At 41.3% G+C, this 18978-nt stretch overlaps 1 protein-coding gene and 1 long non-coding RNA gene across 3 annotated transcripts; both read left to right on the top strand.

The window, feature by feature from the left end:
* Positions 1–35: 35 nt before the first annotated feature.
* Positions 36–18546, top strand: LOC101164657 (chondroitin sulfate proteoglycan 5). 2 transcript variants are annotated; one of them, XM_011480799.2, is made up of 5 exons: positions 36–682; positions 5960–6728; positions 7577–7765; positions 8712–8790; positions 17601–18546. In XM_011480799.2, the coding sequence occupies exons 1-5, from the start codon at positions 601–603 to the stop codon at positions 17787–17789; spliced, it is 1308 nt and encodes a 435-aa protein (XP_011479101.1). In that variant the 5' UTR covers positions 36–600; the 3' UTR covers positions 17790–18546. The 2 variants fall into 2 exon arrangements, with proteins under 2 accessions (XP_011479101.1, XP_011479099.1); XM_011480797.2 differs by having other exon boundaries at positions 8712–8874.
* On the top strand, positions 8886–9627 carry LOC111948196. Its single transcript, XR_002874152.1, has 2 exons — positions 8886–9196; positions 9330–9627. It is a non-coding gene; the product is annotated as an uncharacterized LOC111948196 (long non-coding RNA).
* Positions 18547–18978: the final 432 nt, after the last annotated feature.

Here is an 18978-nt window from a genome sequence, read left to right as displayed (position 1 = left end):
ACATTAACACCTTCACAGCATTTGCAAACCTTTCTCTGCTTGCCCAAAGGCGACACGCACCCAATAACCCACTGACATACAAAACACCACCCACGGAGAATCACGCTGTGCTGTGAAATGGAGCATATTGACATCTACTGACAACAGAGGTGGCAGTCCAACAGCAGATCTACAAGTTATTCACGGACCGTGCGTGTTTGCACCAGAGCGTTGGCACTTTAGTGTGCGCGCACACCGCGGATGTAGCCGCTTGCGCAAATCGCGCGCAGGCGTTCGGCGTCGATCCCGTGTGGTTTCTGCAGACCCACCGCTGGTCGCGCGCTTTACTACTACAACTCCTCCTGGAGCCGCCGCCGCCGCTGCTGTCAAGCGCAGACTGAAGGAACACGCGCTAAAGGTGCGGAGCAGAGAGCAGCCGCGCGAGGACGTGGGAGAGCCCACGCGTCTTTGAGGTGTTCACGCGTCCGTACAGGCAATAATGGAGGTCTGAACTTCGGGAGGATCTGCGGGGAGGATTAGCTACATCTGACCGGTGAGACGAACTAAGGGAAGGAATCCAGCTTGCATCGATCACCGGGTCACGGAGAGGAAACGTGCGTTATGGCGCGCGGGGACGCTCGTTTGTGGAGCTGGCAGGTGCTTTTGGCCATCTCGATGGTCATCACCTCCCTGTCTGCTCACGGTAAGAACCGACTCAACCTTTGATTGTGTCACACGTGCGAGAATCAGACCGCACCTGCAATTGATGAAAACATTGTCCAAAAGGATTTTTGGGTCATTAAATCAAATCGGCTTTTGGTGACTTTGACTGGGGAAAGATTAGACATAACGTTTTGCACCAGACAGTGTCAATTTACCTGGCAGATTTCCAACGTTTTGCTTAAGTTATTAAAAGAAAAGACAAATGGGTCTGAACCATCAGGTCCTATCAGACTGGCAGGGTGTGATAATGGCTTTTTAATTCAAACATTAATCAATCTAGATTGAATTTTTGTTAAAATGCAGCCAAACGACGAAAAGGCACCCGATAAAAAGAAGGGTCAATGTCTGCACTAAATTCCTCAGGACATTCAAATGATGTCCGGTTTAAAAAAAAAAAAAACCTCACACTACAGCCATATAGTTCGCTTTGTCTGCCTGCTGGTGGGTATGCGCCTGCGCCCAAAGCACCGCTAGAAACCAGGAGGATCTCGGGAATATAAAAATGAGCTTTCTGCCGCTGCCCAGCAACAGGGATGGCCGTCCACGCAAAGGGGTCGCAGGTGTTCCACGCAGCCGCCGAAACCCGCGACGCCTTTGGTCCCCGCAACCCGCGGTCTCCATGCGCAACCAGGCGTAAACGCAGCCACATAATGACCGGCACAACGCGCCTGCCGCCCTCCCTGTCATGATTGAAGGCAGACACCATGTGGAGGGGAGGTCTTAATAATTCCAATTATGGAATTGTTCTTTTTGACCTCATGACTAGTGAATAGGTTTTCTTTCCTTTAATTATATTTAGTGCTTCGAATAAACAGCAGATTACCCACAAAAATGCCACAAAACAAGATTAATTTTGTGATAATGCTGTAACATTCATTTAATGTTCATCCAAACATTTTTTTATTTGATGCATATGTTTTGGTCATTTTTTTTCTGCCTAATTTCAAATTAAAGTATTGCAATAGTTGATTTTTTTTTTTGGTGGATTAGAATACTGTCACTCTATTTTTTGGTCGTTTTTTCAGATGCCTCTAGTATAATCTTTACGAAATGAGCAAATATTCAATTTCTAAATCAAAAGTATCCATCTCTATGGAAAGGGCGTGTCCACAGTTTTAAAGGCTGCATGCTGTGAGGTCCATCTGGCCCCTCTGCCCCAGACAGCTCATGAGATGTCACCATAGATCAGATCATTATTATTTCCCACAGGAGAGGTGGGAAGAAAAGACTATTTATAGTCCGGAAATTTGAAATTCATAGAAGTGAATGGATGACTGTTAGAGGGCTGGCTAGTCGAAGGTGGAAACGATGGCAAACACGACAAAGAAAAAAAAAACAGCAAAAGCACATAAAGGATCAGTTTTGATCTACTGTGATGATTGACACCTGGTGTGGCAGTCAGCAGTTTGAGTTCGAGTCCATCTAAGCATCCTTATATCATTCCATCATGCTCATGTTAAAGCCGCTGGGAGTCTAGCCAATCACAATGACCTCAGGTAAAACCTGTTACTATGGTGACAATGTAGTGCCAGAGGTTATCAGCAAAATCCCAATTAAAAATCCAAATATTGTCATTTTTCTAATGAAAATTCCCCTGAAGGAATGCATTTAGGTTTGGAGTCCTGCTGTTGTGATCCCTGGATGTTCAGACAGACAGCTGCTAAGGATGTGAATCTGAGCGGAACAAAATACCTCAAAATGAAAATTGAATTCCTATTAATGTGTCTGGGTCACTGTGTGTGTCTTTTAGACCTTAGGTGGATTTTTTTTTTTGACAGTTGATTGAAAATCAAGACAGACAGAGCACTAACACTGAATTCTCTGTGTTCACTGCAACTCTCTCGCTCCGCTCTTCCTCTCAACATGGCACCTCTTTGCGTCTCACCATGGCAACCACGCGATGCATGTGTGTCTGAGGAGAATCTCGTGGCGCTTCAGCCTCCGTTAATCTTAGTGACTCCAAGCACGTTCAGGTGTTTTTTTTTTGTACAAGCTCTGAATGAAAGACTAGGTCTTGTAATACAGTGATTCCTGTTTCTCCTGCTTATGACTTAAGTTAATTTTCTCCTGTTCTACTCTCATGATGGAGAGGTTTTTGTGACACCTTCTTATATCATTTCATTGTCAGGAAAAAAATCTGCAGCAAATTTTTATTTAACACTCTTTGTTTAAAAAAAACATGAGTCTGTTTGCTTCTCTGCTTGCAGATTACCACGTGCAGGACATGAGCTTTACCAGTTAGCCTCTATGCTTTAACTCTAAATCCTGACCTGATCAAGGCCTTAGGGTGTATTCAGACTGGGAAAACTGTTTGGTCCTGACCCAGTCCGCTTATTTTGGTCCGGATCGAGTCCTGAACCTTGTGTTTGGTCTGTAGTCAGACTGCCATCATGGGGACTTTCCTGTTCCGGACTAAACCTTGTAAACAAAACAATCTGACTAAAGATCTCTTCCCTCATTGGTCAGGAATTACGAGGGCGGGGTTAAGCAACTAGAAGCAGAAATTATGAAAGTCCTGCTTTTAGTTCATTTAAACTTTATATTTCGTTCACAAATTTTGTCTGTATCAACGTCAGGCTCAAAACGTTTTAGTCGCTTCTTTGGTCCGGTGGAGGCATCGTGCTGCAGGGCACTTACTGACAAAAAGACAGCCAAGAAGTTACTGATGAGTGTTTGACACATAGATTGTCAGGAAAACAGTGAGAAAAGCAATGTCTATCAAATAAAAGTTGTTTTAATGAGTCTGCATTCATCCAACCACATTGCAATGAGTTGCTGTGTCTCATTGCTGTGGTGTTACAGGATTGTTTTAAGAGAATTCTGTTCAGGAACTACAAGGTAACTTTTAGGACGACGTCACAGCAGTGCATGGTGGGTAACAAAACGCAGAAATGCATATAAAACGCATTTTCAGCGGTGTCAAAATAAACGTTTTAACAAGGTGGACCCTTTTTTCCTCTTTGATAACGCGACAAGTGTTGTTTTATATTTGTCCGCAGCTCATCTGTTGCTACATTTTGACTGTGTTCAGATCACGTGACCACCAGCTACAGGGGGCCGTTTCGGTCCAGTTGTTCCGCTCCGAGGACGGGTTGTATTCAGACTGAGGAATCTCAGAGCAAACCGAAGCTCACTCTGATTGTATACAAACCAAGACCACCTCCAAAGATGGGTCTAAGGGCCTGAGAGCAGTTCCTGCTCCCAGACTGGGGTCTGCTTGGGTGTATTCAGACTCAAAATTTGTTCTGGATTATTGGGGGAAACGAACTCTGGTTCACTTTAATTGGACCAAATGTGTCCAGTCTGAATACACCCTTAGATATTAGAACAGATGGATCCATCACTGTGTATCTTGTGCAGCAAAATGCCTTTTTAACACCATCCTCAAGTCCACAGTTTCTAATATAGTTTCTAAAAAAAACAACACATTTTTTAAAATGTGCTAGAACAAATCTATTTCAAATGCCAGAAAAATGTCCTTGAGTCATCTAAATGTTTGTCAGAATTGACATTGTTCAATGCAAAGACTGTAATGTTTTCAGAAAAACCTGCAGGAAGCCTAAAGTATCTGTAAATACATGTGATGCTACAATTCGAGGTTTAAAACGGAACCATTTGTTTCGGCATTGAACCAAATTGTGGCGAATGTGAATCAGTGAATCCCTACTGCTTACAAGTCTGTTGATGAAAATGTGTGATGCTAGGTTCACACCGCACACGTTCAAGCACCACTTTCAATGAAAAATCTATGTAAATGCACGTTTCAGACTTCTGAGTTCAAAACGCTTGTGTTCACGCGTCATTACGCAAGTGTCTATGACTGAATGTGCAAAACGAGTGTCCACTGAACACTTGTTGACTCACATTTAGTAGTGACGTATATGGCGCCCCTTTTAAATCATGGAAGTGCCACCCATTTGAAATTGACCATGGAGTTCTCCTAATAATTGCGGTTTGGAAATGTATGACACCAAGTCTTTCATGTACCGGAACAGAGCTGTGATTTGCACCACTTTGACATTTCCCACCAAGCCTTTTCAACCTGTCGGTGGCTGATATGTGCTAGAATTGGGTAGAATCAGTCCAGTGTGAACACTATTGGCTAAATGTGTGTTCAAGATCATGCGTTCTTGAACACCGTTTGCATGCCTGGAGTGAACGTAGCTTTTAAAGGATTCATTTTTTAAAATATTTATTGCATTACACAAGGTAGGTGTTGAGCCAACTAAAAGATTTTCCTTTATTGTTACTGGCAAATTTAAACAAAAGTATTTTTCTAAATTTATTGTTGTTGCTTTGTAATACACAAGTCAGATATCAACCCAAAACAAAATCGTGACCCAAAAATTGAGGTTTGAACCAAATGGTGGGGAAAGTGAATCGTTACATCTCGACACATTTTAATTTATACTCAATCTCTAAATATCTATTTGCGATTTTAAAAATGTAATAAATTAGACTTTTCAAAGACTGTGCTTTGAAAAATGATTATTCATTTAAAACAAATCTGATGATGCTCCAGCTGCCTGCACAGTAATTTTGTTTTAAAGATCAAAAAAGAAATGGTTCTATGAGGCTCCCACCCACTGGGCCTCATGTAGTGTGTTGTTGTCTGCACTTGTGTAGTTTTTGTCTCCACACATTGTATTAAGCAGTGTTGATATACTTTTTTTGTCACCGATGCCCCCCCCCCACATCGTAATCCATCTACACCCACGCTTAGTAAGGTGCGCCCAACATTGCTGCAACTTTGAACTGTATGTATGCATTTCTGTTGTTTTGTACTGGAGCAACATTTCGTATGTCAGTATAAAAGCTGTGCATATGACAATAAACTACGATTTGATTTGATTTGATTTGAAAGTGGTTTAGTCTTTACAACAGTCTTTGAAGGATAAACTCATAATCAAGACTTTTTCTTTGACAAAGTTAACTCTTTGACACCCGAAGCTTCAGCTCCGGTGTTGACAATCCTTGGACTGTAACTCTTTAACCGCTTACGCAATTAATGTAATTCCAGTGGATTCTAAAACGGGGGAAAAAGCAGCTTTTGCCAATAAGCAAAACTTTACAGCAGTTTACACAATCAACATGAACAGGCTAATTCTGCAGCGGATAAAAATCTGTTTTTCATGATCAGCTGATTCACGTTGATCGTGTAAACGGTCTTTGCGCCAAACGGCGTGTTATTTAGGGTTAGTGTTGATCCAATAGTTTCACATGTCTCCCACCAACAAAGTTTATGTCTGGCTTACAGGAAGACATTCACTCGTCAAGCGCCATCATCACCACAACCACTCGTCTGTCAACAAGGAGGCCTTGGACACCAGGATGGTCCTTAGCGATGACTCGGCAGAAAAGGACCACCTCATTGGAGCAGGACACAGACCAAGCCTTCCACTCCATTCTACCAGACATCACCGCTTTCATAAACACCATTACCTAGATTTTGCTGAAGAGGGCACACCTGTGGCAGAGGAGCTAACTGCCGGCGGGGGACCAGATGCTCATGGGAATTCCTTGTCCGATGATGTAATCCCCGTTAAGTTTCATAGCCCTGCCCCAGACGTTGTGCCCTCTGATGTAGCTTTGGATTGGGCAAAAGTCCCCAAACCGCAAAAGCAGAAAAGTGGGGACTCCACCCAATGGGGACTGTCTGACTTTTACGACGACCCAGCTCCTGACGACGATCTCTCAGCATTAGATTCAACTCCTGCACCCGATCCCACTCCGTCACCTCCACCTGATGTGGATGATGAGAATCCACTCCTGCCCGGAACCCCGGCAGTTTTTAATGAAGTGGGGCCAAAAATGGACACTGGATCATCTCCAGCAGCTGGTCCCATCCCAAGCCCAGACCCAGACCAGGGTTTAGGTGTTGGTGGAGCCATGGGTGCAGATGGTTGTAGGCTGGGCTTTGTACTTTCTGGACCTGGAGTTTGTGTTGCTCAGTGCGACACGGAGCCTAATTTCTGCTTCAACGGAGGAGTGTGCACCGTAGTACCAGGGAGTGGAGCCTTCTGCAGGTGGGAGATGTAAAAACTTTATTCATGTACATTGGAACTGAGCGGCTGAGCTTTTTATTTTCATCTAGCATCTTTCTTTTCCCCTGAATTTGAGCAAATACAAACAAATTTTATATTTTTAGTTAATTGCTTTGGTATGGGATGATAGGTATTTATAGTATTGGGCCCATTTCCAATGTGTTTATCTCCCAACAAAAGAAAAGATTTAGGGCGATGAAGACAAACAGCAGCTGAACAAGCAGACAGAGCCAGACGGCTGGCTTAACGTGTCAGGAGGGCTGGTCAAGAGCGCAACAGGGTCTCTAAAGGATTAGTTTTTGAGGCAGGGGGTAAAGACGGGGTTTGTCTTTGAGCTGCTGACAGACACAATAAGAATGATTGTGCAACAGTGCAGTATCATTAAGAAGGGCATCAGAATCGATTTGCAAAAAGGAGTCCAAACACACACTTCACATCTTTTTTGTATCCGTCTGTCAAATCCTGCAGCTTCATGAGGAGCTTGGAGGTGTTGCAGGTTCTGAATCATATCACATGCACACATATTTTAATGTGTACTTGAAAAAGTAAGCACAGGTAGTAAAAACACAGCTGTGAGCACATGCTCTGATTCCTTGATCTCATTAGGGTCCATGCTGTAGACTGAATCCCTGCTTTGCTAGACAGACGTTAGAACAGGCCATCATGTCACTCAACGCGGTTTGTGAATTAGTCAAATTCACTGAAAATGTGGGAACATATGCTGAAGATAATAGTTTGGCCATTTTAATGAATCAGGTCAGCAAGCTAAAACTGCTAAGGAGATATTAAAGGCTAATGCGGCCCATATGTCCTCTTCCCTATGCATCCAGGTGCAACGTGCAGGAATATATCTGGAACAAAGGCACGCGTTGCGAATGGGCTGTCACGGAGTTCCAGGTGTTGTGCATGGTGGTGGGCGTGGCCTCTGTTGTGCTCCTAATGCTCTTCATGATCATAGTATTTTTTGCCAAAAGACTTTACCAACTCAAGAACGAGAACAGGCGCCTTCGCAAACGCAGGTGGGTGAGAGAGTTCGAAACCATTCTCTACATTTAAAGACCCACTCCGATCATCTTTTAATTTATTTTAAAAGCATTCCCAATGAAGTTTTAATTAAATATGGCTTATTTTTTAGCCAAAAAAAAAAAAAAGGCAGTTCATTAGAAATTCTCCTCTGTGTTGGCCCAACACAAGCTCGCCCTCATTCCCATCATCCATCTGTTCACACGCTCTCCTGCTAGCCTTCAGCTCAGCCTAACATTTATTTTATTTGATTTACCATCAGCTCAAGAATAACATGTACACTCTTTGGCTACACAGTCAGGAAGTATCGCTTTAAAGCCAGTTAGGGAGAGTTGTCCCAGCAGTTGCAGGAACACATCATGCATTCCGGTGCAACAAAATGGCTGGAGCTATCCAGCTGTACAGTTTTGAGCCAGAGGCCAGGATGAGAAGAATGAAGACGTTCGTGGATCTGGTCGTCTACAAGTGGATGCACTAAGCTGTGTTCACACTGAACACAATTTGCACGTCAGGGGTGTCCAGTTTAAACGCACAGATGAGGTCAGAGGTCATGTGGCGCATCTATGATCGTCTGGCAGCAGTGGGTTCTAACTCAAGCAATTAGAGACTTAGCTATGGGACATGACGTGTTGCTAAAGTAATCAACGGATGGAGTCCAAAACCAACATGGAGGAGTTTGTGCCCCGCCTGGTGTATTTTCTTTATAATAATTACGATCAAGTAAAATAGAAAACACTTTGAACAAAGACTAACTCAGAACTGCAATTTTAAGCTTAATTTTTTTCTTATACAGTATGTCCTCCATCATCAGAAAAATGCCCCAAGGACATGTCTAAAACACCAAAAACACCATTTACATCAGAGTGGGTCTTCAAGTTCTAAAAAAATGAACGTTCACAAATGTTTCCGTCAGGAAAAAAAAGTCTTTTTCTGTCCCTGCAGTAAGTACCGCACACAGAGCAGCGAGCCACAGACAGACGGCCTCTCCGTTTCAACTACGGCGGACAGCTCTCAACCAAATGTAAGGAAACTCTGTGACACCCCCCCGCCTGCACCCCAAGCTCATACTCACAACCTGGCGTACTATGACAACATTATCTGTCAGGTATGCCCTTAGCTTCCTCGTGTTTCCTCCGTATTTATTTATTTATTTTTTTCACTTTTTCTCCTCATTGCACGGTTTCTCCTCCATCTCTCCCAATTACTTTTTTTTTTCTTTTCTTTTTTTAAATAACCTGGCATGTCTGTCCCATCTTGTCTTCAACCTTTCTTCTGCTGACCTAAACTCACGACAGAAAATCGGCGGTTTCCATTAGGTGTTCTGCTTGAATTTGTTTGTCTAATGGCTTTCATAATCCTCTCAGAGGCCATCGACAGCCAGCTTTACCTGGGAGTATAAACACAGAAACCCTTATAACCATTTTCAGGTAAGAACAGCAGAGGAACATGCAGCCGTTCCTTTCCCCGGCTTTGCATTAAACCTCCCCGATGTAAAAATGCTGTAGACGAAAACTTCTGGCCCCCCTTTTTTTTATTGCTTCTGGTCCATTCCCTCTCCAGGTGAAATGATTGATCACCTCCTGCGCGTCTTCCTGCAGCACAGATGTTCAGAGATGTTATGACACTGCTGTGTGAATAAATTGCAAGCTCCTTCATCTGCTTCCTCTCTAACCTGAGCCTCTGCAGTTTCCTGGGGGGCTCAGTGACACAGCCGAGGCTCCATTTTGTTCCTGCAGCACAGCCATTTTAGGTCCCTGTGCTGTGAAGTTCTCACCCAGCTCTTTTTTTTTTTTTAATTAATTTGTTTGTTTTGCAGATTCTTCATGAATTTAAAGCTAAATAAATCCACTTAAACCTTTTGAGTTTAAATGTGCTGCATATCTGTTTCCATATTTCCCTGGTTCACCTCATTTCTATTGGGCTACGAAGTCCAAACTTTAACATTGCTGATGCTCTTTATATGACTCCAAGGCTAAAATAGAGGAAATCTCAACGAAAAGCATGGGCAAATACTCCAAACTAAAAGCAAAGGTTTATGAAAACACTGTTGTGTCCTGCAGCCTCTGATGGATCAATTGTGTCCTACATACCGCCTGCTGTGCCCATGACCTTCACACGTCTGTGACACGCCAATAAACAAACATTTACAAACAGACACATTAGCTGGACAGCATCAGGAGAAAAAAAAACAGATCTACAGACATAACCACAGGCAAATGGATTTCCTAAAACTTATTCTCAGCCTATTTGCCACACTTGGTTGCGTAAATAAAAGAGAACATAATCATACTTTTAAGCTCTCTGTGCTCCGCTGACATGTCCTTGCAGCGGTTATGGAGAGTGGTTTTTACTTTTTTGTGTGTGTGTGTGTCTGAGGATGCTCTAAATGTCAGGTCGAAAAGCTAAAAAGTCTGAGCCGTTTCTTTTTAAATGTCATGAGACGTTTTTAAGTGCAGAGTTACAACAGTTGATTAGATCAAGCTTGAGTGTTTGGGTCAAGAATCAGCCTACAAAATGACTCTAATAAAGGAGTTTTTGTACCGTTTTAGTTCATGACGGCAAATTTTAACTGCATGAACAATCTCAGCATGTTTTCCTTCATGAAACATGCTCAGGCGTTGGAGTTCAGGTGCATCACTTCATTTTTTCCTCCAAAAGTCTATTTTGGGGTTGTTGACGCTTCCTGACCTTTCAGCTGCTTTTTCAGAAAGTCGGAATCTTTTGAGGCGTCATTTTGCTTTTTGTCTTTTTTGCACAAGCAGGAAGATTATTGGTAGAAATCTTAACAATTTAGTTTGGAATTCTATATAAATGTTTTGCACAATTTGAACAATTTCAGCAAGTTTTTTTGGGTAATCTGTAAAATTCACATTATTGTGCGAGTTCTATATATTTTAGTCTTCTTTACTGAGCAATGGCTGTATTTTAAATGATCAATCCTGTTGTTGTTTTAAAGCTATTTTAATAATAATAATACATTTTATTTAAAAGCGCCTTTCAGAACACCCAAGGAGACTGTACAGATTCAAAAGAAAACAACATAAAATCACAACATGTTAAAAACAATAAATAAGTTCAAATCATTAATAAAATGAGACAGCAGATGAAATATTGTAATCTGGAAAAGCAAATTTAAACAGATTAAAAATTAAAAATGAGTCATTGTGACGGAGGTCTGGGGGGAGAGAGTTCCAGAGTTGGGGAGACGAGCGGCTGACGCCACGGCTCCCCATAGTGACCATACGGGCCGGAGGGACGGAAAGCTGAAGGGAGGAAGAATGGAGAGAGCGAGAGGGAGGGCTAATAGGGAGGAGATTAGAAATATAAGAGGGAGCCAGGTTATGGCTCCCTCTTATATTTGAACAGTAGCTTTGAACATGTAGAGAAGGAGTTTAAATTGAATCCTGAAAGCTACTGGAAGCCAGTGGAGCTGCTGGAGAACGGGAGTGATGTTATGGAAGGACTGAGTTCTGGTGATGAAGCGGGCCGCTGAATTCTGGACCAATTTTCCAATTTTAATAAATAAAACACATACCACACTTCAACCCAACAGGTGAATTTGGCAAAAAACAAAGAAACTTAGTTTGGTCATTTTCATGAAAATCCAAAATGACTCCAGTTTAAGTTCACAAATTCAATAATTATTTACAAAAAAGGTAAAGCAAATTCAGTGAGATTCCTGAGCAGAAGTGATGTCCACCACACTTTTCTGTCTGCAGCAATAATTATATGTTTGAGAAAATTGAAACAATTTAAAAGATAAATGTAATTTTTTTTTGATGAGGTAAGACTTTTTTTCTTGTGAGACTTTTTGAGACATTTACAACTTTATAGTTGTAAATTGTAGAGTTTGTTTTGCAGAATTGTTTGACTTATTCTTATAATTTTATGACTTGCATGACTGGCTACTTGCAGGGTCACGTAATCACACCTAGAGACAATTTAGAGTAAGAAATCAAGCTATGACATGACTTTGGACAGTGGTGGAAGCCTGGAGAAAACCCACTCATTGCAAGAACCACACAGAAAAGTCCCAGCTTGGATTTGAACCAGGGCCTTCTCACTGTGAGGCAAAAGCCATTGAACCAACATGCAACCCTAAAATGTTGACTTTTTTTCTCCTAGTTTCTACTTTACTCCCCTAAAAGTGTGACTTTCTCTCTCTCTCAATTTTACGACTTTATTCCCATATACTTATCCATTTTTCATGTTTTATGGTGGCCCTTACACTCCATAGAATATCAGAATGTGTTGCAGGTAAAATAAAGTTGCAAACACACCAAGAATTCACCAAACCTAAAGCAACTGTAATCATATTTGTCAAGACGGAAAAAATGAAAACAGAGACACGACAACTACAATAACTGGTATAAAAAAAGACACATGAGGCAAAAGCGAATAGAGGAATGTCAACTCACACATAGAAAACATTCTTTTCAACAATCTGGAAACTAAAACACAAAAGAAAACTGTACAACAGCAGAACACAACATGAATTATCCTTGATATATCAACAAAATGTAAATGATTGCATTATTTTATTAAAATCTCTAAAGCCATTTTCTTTTGCACATTTAAAGTTCATTTGACAATTTTATTTTTGGTTTTTAATCTTGGGTAGCAGCAATTATGTATAGAAGTAAAAAAATAGAAAAATTAAAGAAATAAAATGAAAAAAAGAAGGAAAAACCCCATGGGTTCTCCGGCGTTAATTTGTCATTGACACAGCTGCTCTTTGCTTTCTTGTCCTGAGGTACAAGATTTAAAACCCTTCTCATTGTATAAACTGGAAGGATTTCCTGTAGAACAGACACTGATCTCATATTTTCATGCAGTGAATACATATTTGGCCAGAAATTTAACTCCGTAAAGCCCAATACAGCAAAGAATTGACAGAAAAGTCACGTTTTGGGGAAGATGTCTTTTAAACCCGTTATTGATATCCACAAAAAGAAATTGCAATATAATTTTTGAATGAGATATCAGTATCAATCATGATACATTGGGTGACTTGGTAAGTTTTTGCACAACAATGTGCTGACATGCGTGTTCAGGGGAAGAAAAAAGCACCTTAATTAGGCTACGTTCACACTGCAGGGCTTAATGCTCAATTCAGATTTTTGAAAAAATCCGATATTTTTGCAAGGCCGTTCACATTTCCAATTAAATGCGAACTTTTGTGATCTCCAGTGACCGTAAAATGACCCAGAAGTGACCCGCTTGCGCACGGCGAATGACGTCACTGGTTGTTTGTGGAAGTAGCTAACGTTAACAATAGACCTTTTTCACACTTCCGCATTTTTCGACCGGAAATACGTCAATGACGTGTAAAACAACTTCCTGTTAGCGTAGCAGCAGATATGAAGAATGGCAGAGTCGAAGAGTTGCAGTCTCTGTTGCGTTCCAGGCTGTTCGTCTTCCAACCAAAAACAGCCTTACCTTTCATTTCATTATTTTCCTGTGGATCCAAACCTGAAACCCAAATGGATATAGGCGATCTGAAGAGATGAAGGGCATAGTTTTAATGTAAACACAGGTAGCAACCTCTGCTGCCGGCACTTACTAACTTCGCTCCGGGATTGTGGTGCGGCTGCGTCGTTCGTCGCCTGAAGAGTGGTGTTGCCCCGAGTATTTTCCCTTGGAACAACTTTACTGATCCTTTGAGAAGGGAGTCAGTATATGACAGAACCTCAAACGTCAGGCTATGCAGCTAAGCTGTGAAGATACTAGCGACATGGTGGCTACGCTAAGACAGTAAAGATGGATCACGACTACGTGACACACCCACCTGCAGGTAAGGTTGTTCATAATGTGTTTGGTTAACGTTAGTCAACTATGTGTACCGTTATTGGATAAATGCATTTCTACCTGAACAAATTAATATTTATAATAAAAGATGTTCATGCTCTCACCTATTTTAATTACATGTATTTAATTAATATTGAGTATTTTGTCATTTTGTAATTTCCTTAACAAAAATAAATGAAATGTATTTGTAATTAAATACTTAACATACTTTTCAAAACATGATTACTGTGTTGTGTTGAAAGGTAGCATTAATATATTAAGACTGATTTTTAATTTCTTTATCTTCACAGGTGCTCTGGATGAGGCTTTGGATTACATCCATGACTTAGAAGCCAAGTTCCTTTGCTGGAGCCAGGAGACGATGTCATGGCGGACAAAAGTTCCTCGTTCAAGACCTCCTAACTGACATTGGATCTAAGATCATCATTCGACCTTTTAAGCTTTCAGCTCAATTCAGCAAGGAGGAAACAGAACAAACCGCAGCCATCACCCGCCTCAGAATTATGGTGGAAAGAGTGATCAGTAGGATAAAGTCCTTTCACATCAGGAACACTGATGGGCAGTGTGAATCAGATCTGGCTTAACCGCCGTGTTTTGGCAAATTATCATGGACTTTTTTGTTTTGAAGAGTGAATTAATGTTTGGTATGTAAATAATGTATAATGTGCAAATAGTATGGAAAAATTTAGTGTTTCCACATATTCTTAAAATCTAAATATAATTGTTATATTCGTAATATTTTTCTGTTGAAATGTGACTGACTACACAAAAAAATTAGATGAACAAATAAAACAATTTTGGTCAAAATTGTGCCTCATTTAATTTTTTGGTATGCAAATAACATCAAACATTTACAATAAAAAATAACATTACAGATCAACAGTAAGACAGAAGGCTGAACTGATTGTTAAAGACAAGATAAGTGTAATTTAAGGTATGCATTCATGCATTTGCCACAATATATATCCAAGTTCTCTTTCATTCCATCTCAGAAACCCATCCAACCCAGCCATGAGAGGTTGGGGCTGCACCTGGCATAATCTGCTTCCAGATGCCATCATATGGATCTGGCTGTGGTCCTACACAAGAGAAACACAACACACAAAAGTTAGACATAAGTGCATAACTACATTTCAATTTAATTCATTATATCTGCTGTAACCATAATTTGGTTAGTCATAAGATTAAAAAAAAAAAAAACTTAACTTGCTCACAAAGCAACAAAAAGTTAATCACCTGTATGCCTTGTACAGTGTGGACCTCTGACCGTCCCTGCCAACTGTTTTGGGTTTTTGCACCATCAGCTCACTAACCGGTTCAGGATGGATTCCCTTATAAGTAAAAGGCAGAAAGCAATTAAAGTCTGTAGTAACTACTTGGGGTGTTTTTATAATAATTTAGAGTTGTTATGGATACACATACGTTCTTAAAAAATAATGACAATATGATCACAAACCCACCTGTGCCATCTTTGCAAGCCACTCGTGCAGGCCAGGGGGGTGGAGCAGCCTGCAGACCCAGCTGTGAATAATGTGCGGTCTGGAACAGGATGGCAACTATGTGATTGCAAAATCCTTTAGCAGCCACACAACTGCAGACGAAAGCTTTCAGGTTGGCACTTTCTGCGTCCAGTGATATCTAGACACAATAAATTATATAGGTTAAAATTAGGACATACTTATGTTGCTACATCAATGTTCAGAATGACATGAAACTATAACTGTCAATAGGGTGACCAGATTTGAGTTTGTAAAAAAGAGGAGTGAAGTGAGTTTGTGAGATATTTCATCGAGAGTAATTGGTGTTCAGAGCTGCATACATGAAGCAAATATAATTACATTTCATCTATGTTCAATGTTATTTTATTATATCAGTATCAAAAGAGAGGACATGTCCAGGAAAAGAGGACTTCTGCTCACCATACTTTCAGAAAAATAATACTAGTAAGTGAAGAAAGTGCCGCAACCGCAGCAAAATGAACACGCATACGGGCAACTTAACATTTCTTATTTACAGCTTCACCAAATTTTTGGGTGTTATGTTAATCTCATGCCTTTTCACTTAAACATACACACAACATATTCACTGCGATGCCTTATATTACAAATTAATAACACCAGGATTTACAGTTGACGTAAACACACAGAGTTACCGGTGATGCGGCTATGGCTAAAGCTAGCTGAAGCTTACCTTGGTAATGGTGGATAAACTCTTCGTGGACGAATTTATATCCCATGTCCAATTTGTTTCCTTTAGTGGACGATTGCATCTTCACACTCTTCATCACATCGGTGCTGGTGAACTTCGGAACACAACTCAGGCTCTTCGAAAACACTCTAGGCTCTGCCATTCCTCCGCCAGCGAAGCACAAACCGGAACTAGGTTTACACGTTGATGACGTACTTCCGGTTTTTGCGAAAAAGGACCATTGATGTCAACAACGGTGTTGTCAACAGCGGTGCTCTTTTTGCATTATTGCATTTATTTTCACGAAGGAGCCAGCACAATCACAATCTTCTCTTTTTTAGAAGGCATTGGAGCTAGGATCAACTGTACCCACTGTTGTGGAATGGGGATGTGTATGTGCTGCGGCCACGTGCGTGCGTGTAAGAGAGAGGAGAGAGCGCGTCTAGCGCAGGAGGGAGTGAGGGGGGGGGGCAGCGGAAGTGTGTTGGGGCCGCGCATTCATGTTGTGTGTTAGGGAGGAAGGAGAACGGTAATAAAAGAAGGTTTCCCCCAGAATAAATGCTATTGACTCTTTATTAACCCGTTCTGGAGAATCTGAGGGTCCGAACAGGGAAGTGAACCCCGAAGGAGGATTCGCCTTCGGCCCTGGAGAAGGTCTCCCCCGCGCTTCTGACCACGGTCTGAAAGAGAAAAAAAAAGTAATCGCAGGGAAGGTTCAACACCACGCTCGGCCATTTCGCTGGAAATCTTTTCAAAAACCGCCCGGTTGCGATAAGAGCCCTGGAGTTTGGCCTGAATAGAGCTGTCACCCTAAATATAAATCCAATCGGTGACCTCGCTTCCCTTCCACTGACTGGTCACAGCAGCATCGTCCACCATGGTTGATGTTTATGTTCTCGTTCCCGCCTACTTCAATGCAGAATGATGAAGTTTGTAGCGCATCAATGACGTACGAGTCGGATACATGTGGCCTGGCCGGTCAGACGGCGGTCGCATTTGAAAAGATCGGATACGTATCGGATTCAGGACCACATACCCAAGTGGCCTGGGTCGCATTTGAAAAGATCGGATCTGTGTCGGTCAGACTGTCATGAAAAGATCAAAGCAAAGATAAAAGATCAAAGCAAAAAGATTTGAATTGGGTCGTTTCAGCCTGCAGTGTGAACGTAGCCTAAACCAATTAAAAAAACGAATCACAACATATAACTTATTCCCACCATAAAGTTTTGAAAAATTATCAAAACCTTTTCCACCAGAAGTGTTTTTGAGATTTCATGGAAGCAGCCATTTTGAAATGATCAGGAAAAGACCTTCTGCTGCCCCTAGTGGAATGATAATGAACTACAGGGCAGAAAGCATGAATAAAGTTATAAACAATTGCTTTTTAACCCTTGTGCTATCCTAGGCACTTTAACATTGGGAGTTGGGTCATCTAGACCCACTAGACAGTAGGCTGAACTTTTTTTCTTCAATGATTTGTGAACCTTACTGGTGTCCATGGATTACTTGAAATCTTTCCACCTTTGTCATGGTAGGGAGAACACATCAATGCAAGGGTGGGGTCATCAAAGATAGCACAAGGGTTAAGGAAAGTTTTGATCATGCTAATGAGATAGCGGTGTCAAAGTGATATGAATGGTTAAATATGCCTATATATGGTTAATTTAGACTGCTTTTGAGCACTGTTATGTGATGCACTTAGAAGTTTTGCAAAAGTGGACACACTTTTTAAACAGGAAACTGAAGCACTTATATAGAGAAATGAACAGATAATTCAAGTTTAAGCAAAATAAATATTTGAATCCATGTGTAAAGCGTGGCAACTTCTCCCTGCAGGATGAGCCCCAGAAGAAGGACAACCAAGCTAAGTCCCCTCCATCCAAGGAAGAAGGCTCTATGAACATCCTCAACTCTCATTCTCCAAAGCACGAGAACAACCGCCCTGCTTCCATCATCCATGGAAGCACCCCTAACAGCACAGAAGAAAATGCTGAGGTAAACAAGCTCCAGAACAACCTGGTGTAACGTCGCCGGGCGACAAAGATCGAGATATCAGACGGAAATGTCTACAGCACATTCCAGAGTTCCTACAACATAGTTTACTCCATGCCAAGTGCATACTGTGAGTTTTTAGCGGTTTTAAAACACCTATTGGCAAAAAAAAAAGAGAGCACAACATGAATTATATTGAGACAACTTAAGAAGCACAACAAATCTGTTTACAAGGCTGCCATGTTTATGCTGACCACATGACGGCGCCACTGCCTCATTTCCTTTGTCTATCTGATTCTGACGCTGGACTGAAACCATTAGCTTGGTCCTATTGACTGACAGACTGACTGACTGACTGACTTTTCTCTTTACCGATGCCCTGCCTTGGTCTTTGGCCAATGACCTCCTTCATTGTTTCTCCCCTGCCCCACCCCCCTGCCTGACCCTGCCTTCTCGTCTCTTTCTGCTCGCATGTATTGATGTAAAAAAAAATAAAAGTGTCTGAAAACATAAAATTTGCTTAAGAAATATGTGAAAGTTAAGTGAATCTGTATTTGCGAACTAGTCATGTTTGACATTGCTAATTAGTGGATTTGTCTAGATTACATGAGGTTGAAGTAAATGCTTGGAGTTGATAGTCTATATATGCATATAATTCACACGCTGTGTCTTGGCTTTATTCAGTGTGTTTTTTCTATTACTTTAATGTACTTGAGATTCTTTTGTACTTTTTTGGGTATAAATGGAGGATTACAGTTGACAGTTGTTGGAATAAATCTTTTTCATTTTATCCTGCTTGTCCCTGTGTGTTGCTATGAGCTGTAGTTTCCCTTCAGACTGTCACTCTCTGTCTGGCTCTCACGTCTTCCACCTGTCAGCCCACAGTGAAGCTCACCTCTGCCTATAGCTGCTCTCTAGCTCATGAGAACTAGATGCATGCCTGACCCTGCACTGCAGCTTGCTGCTGCTCACAGACGCAGACTCAAACGTTCACCAAAGCACAATGAGCCAAACGAAGAACCAAAATAACTAAAGAGAACCATGAAAGCCTGGCATTTAAAATATAATAAAACTAATCTTTTTTTTGAAATATCAAATAATTAGCAGGTGCATAAAAATGTCAAAACAATCCGAAATAACTTGAACAGCTTAGTGAAATATGGCCTTTGGTTTATTTCTTTCATGTAAATTGTTTTAAAAACCCCACTCTGATGAAAATTGT

The sequence above is a fragment of the Oryzias latipes genome, chromosome 11 (assembly GCF_002234675.1).
Source record: "Oryzias latipes chromosome 11, ASM223467v1".
Taxonomy (NCBI): Eukaryota; Metazoa; Chordata; class Actinopteri; order Beloniformes; family Adrianichthyidae; genus Oryzias; species Oryzias latipes.
The sequence above is the reverse complement of the archived record's forward strand: the minus strand, read 5'-3'. Positions and strand labels throughout refer to the sequence as shown.

Coding starts and splice junctions, on each gene's coding strand:
- LOC101164657 (XM_011480797.2), top strand. CDS start 601: ATGGCGCGCGGGGACGCTCGTTTGTGGAGCTGGCAGGTGCTTTTGGCC. Junction 683..5,959: donor CACCTCCCTGTCTGCTCACG/GTAAGAACCGAC, acceptor TCTGGCTTACAG/GAAGACATTCACTCGTCAAG. Junction 8,875..17,600: donor ATGACAACATTATCTGTCAG/GTATGCCCTTAG, acceptor TTCTCCCTGCAG/GATGAGCCCCAGAAGAAGGA.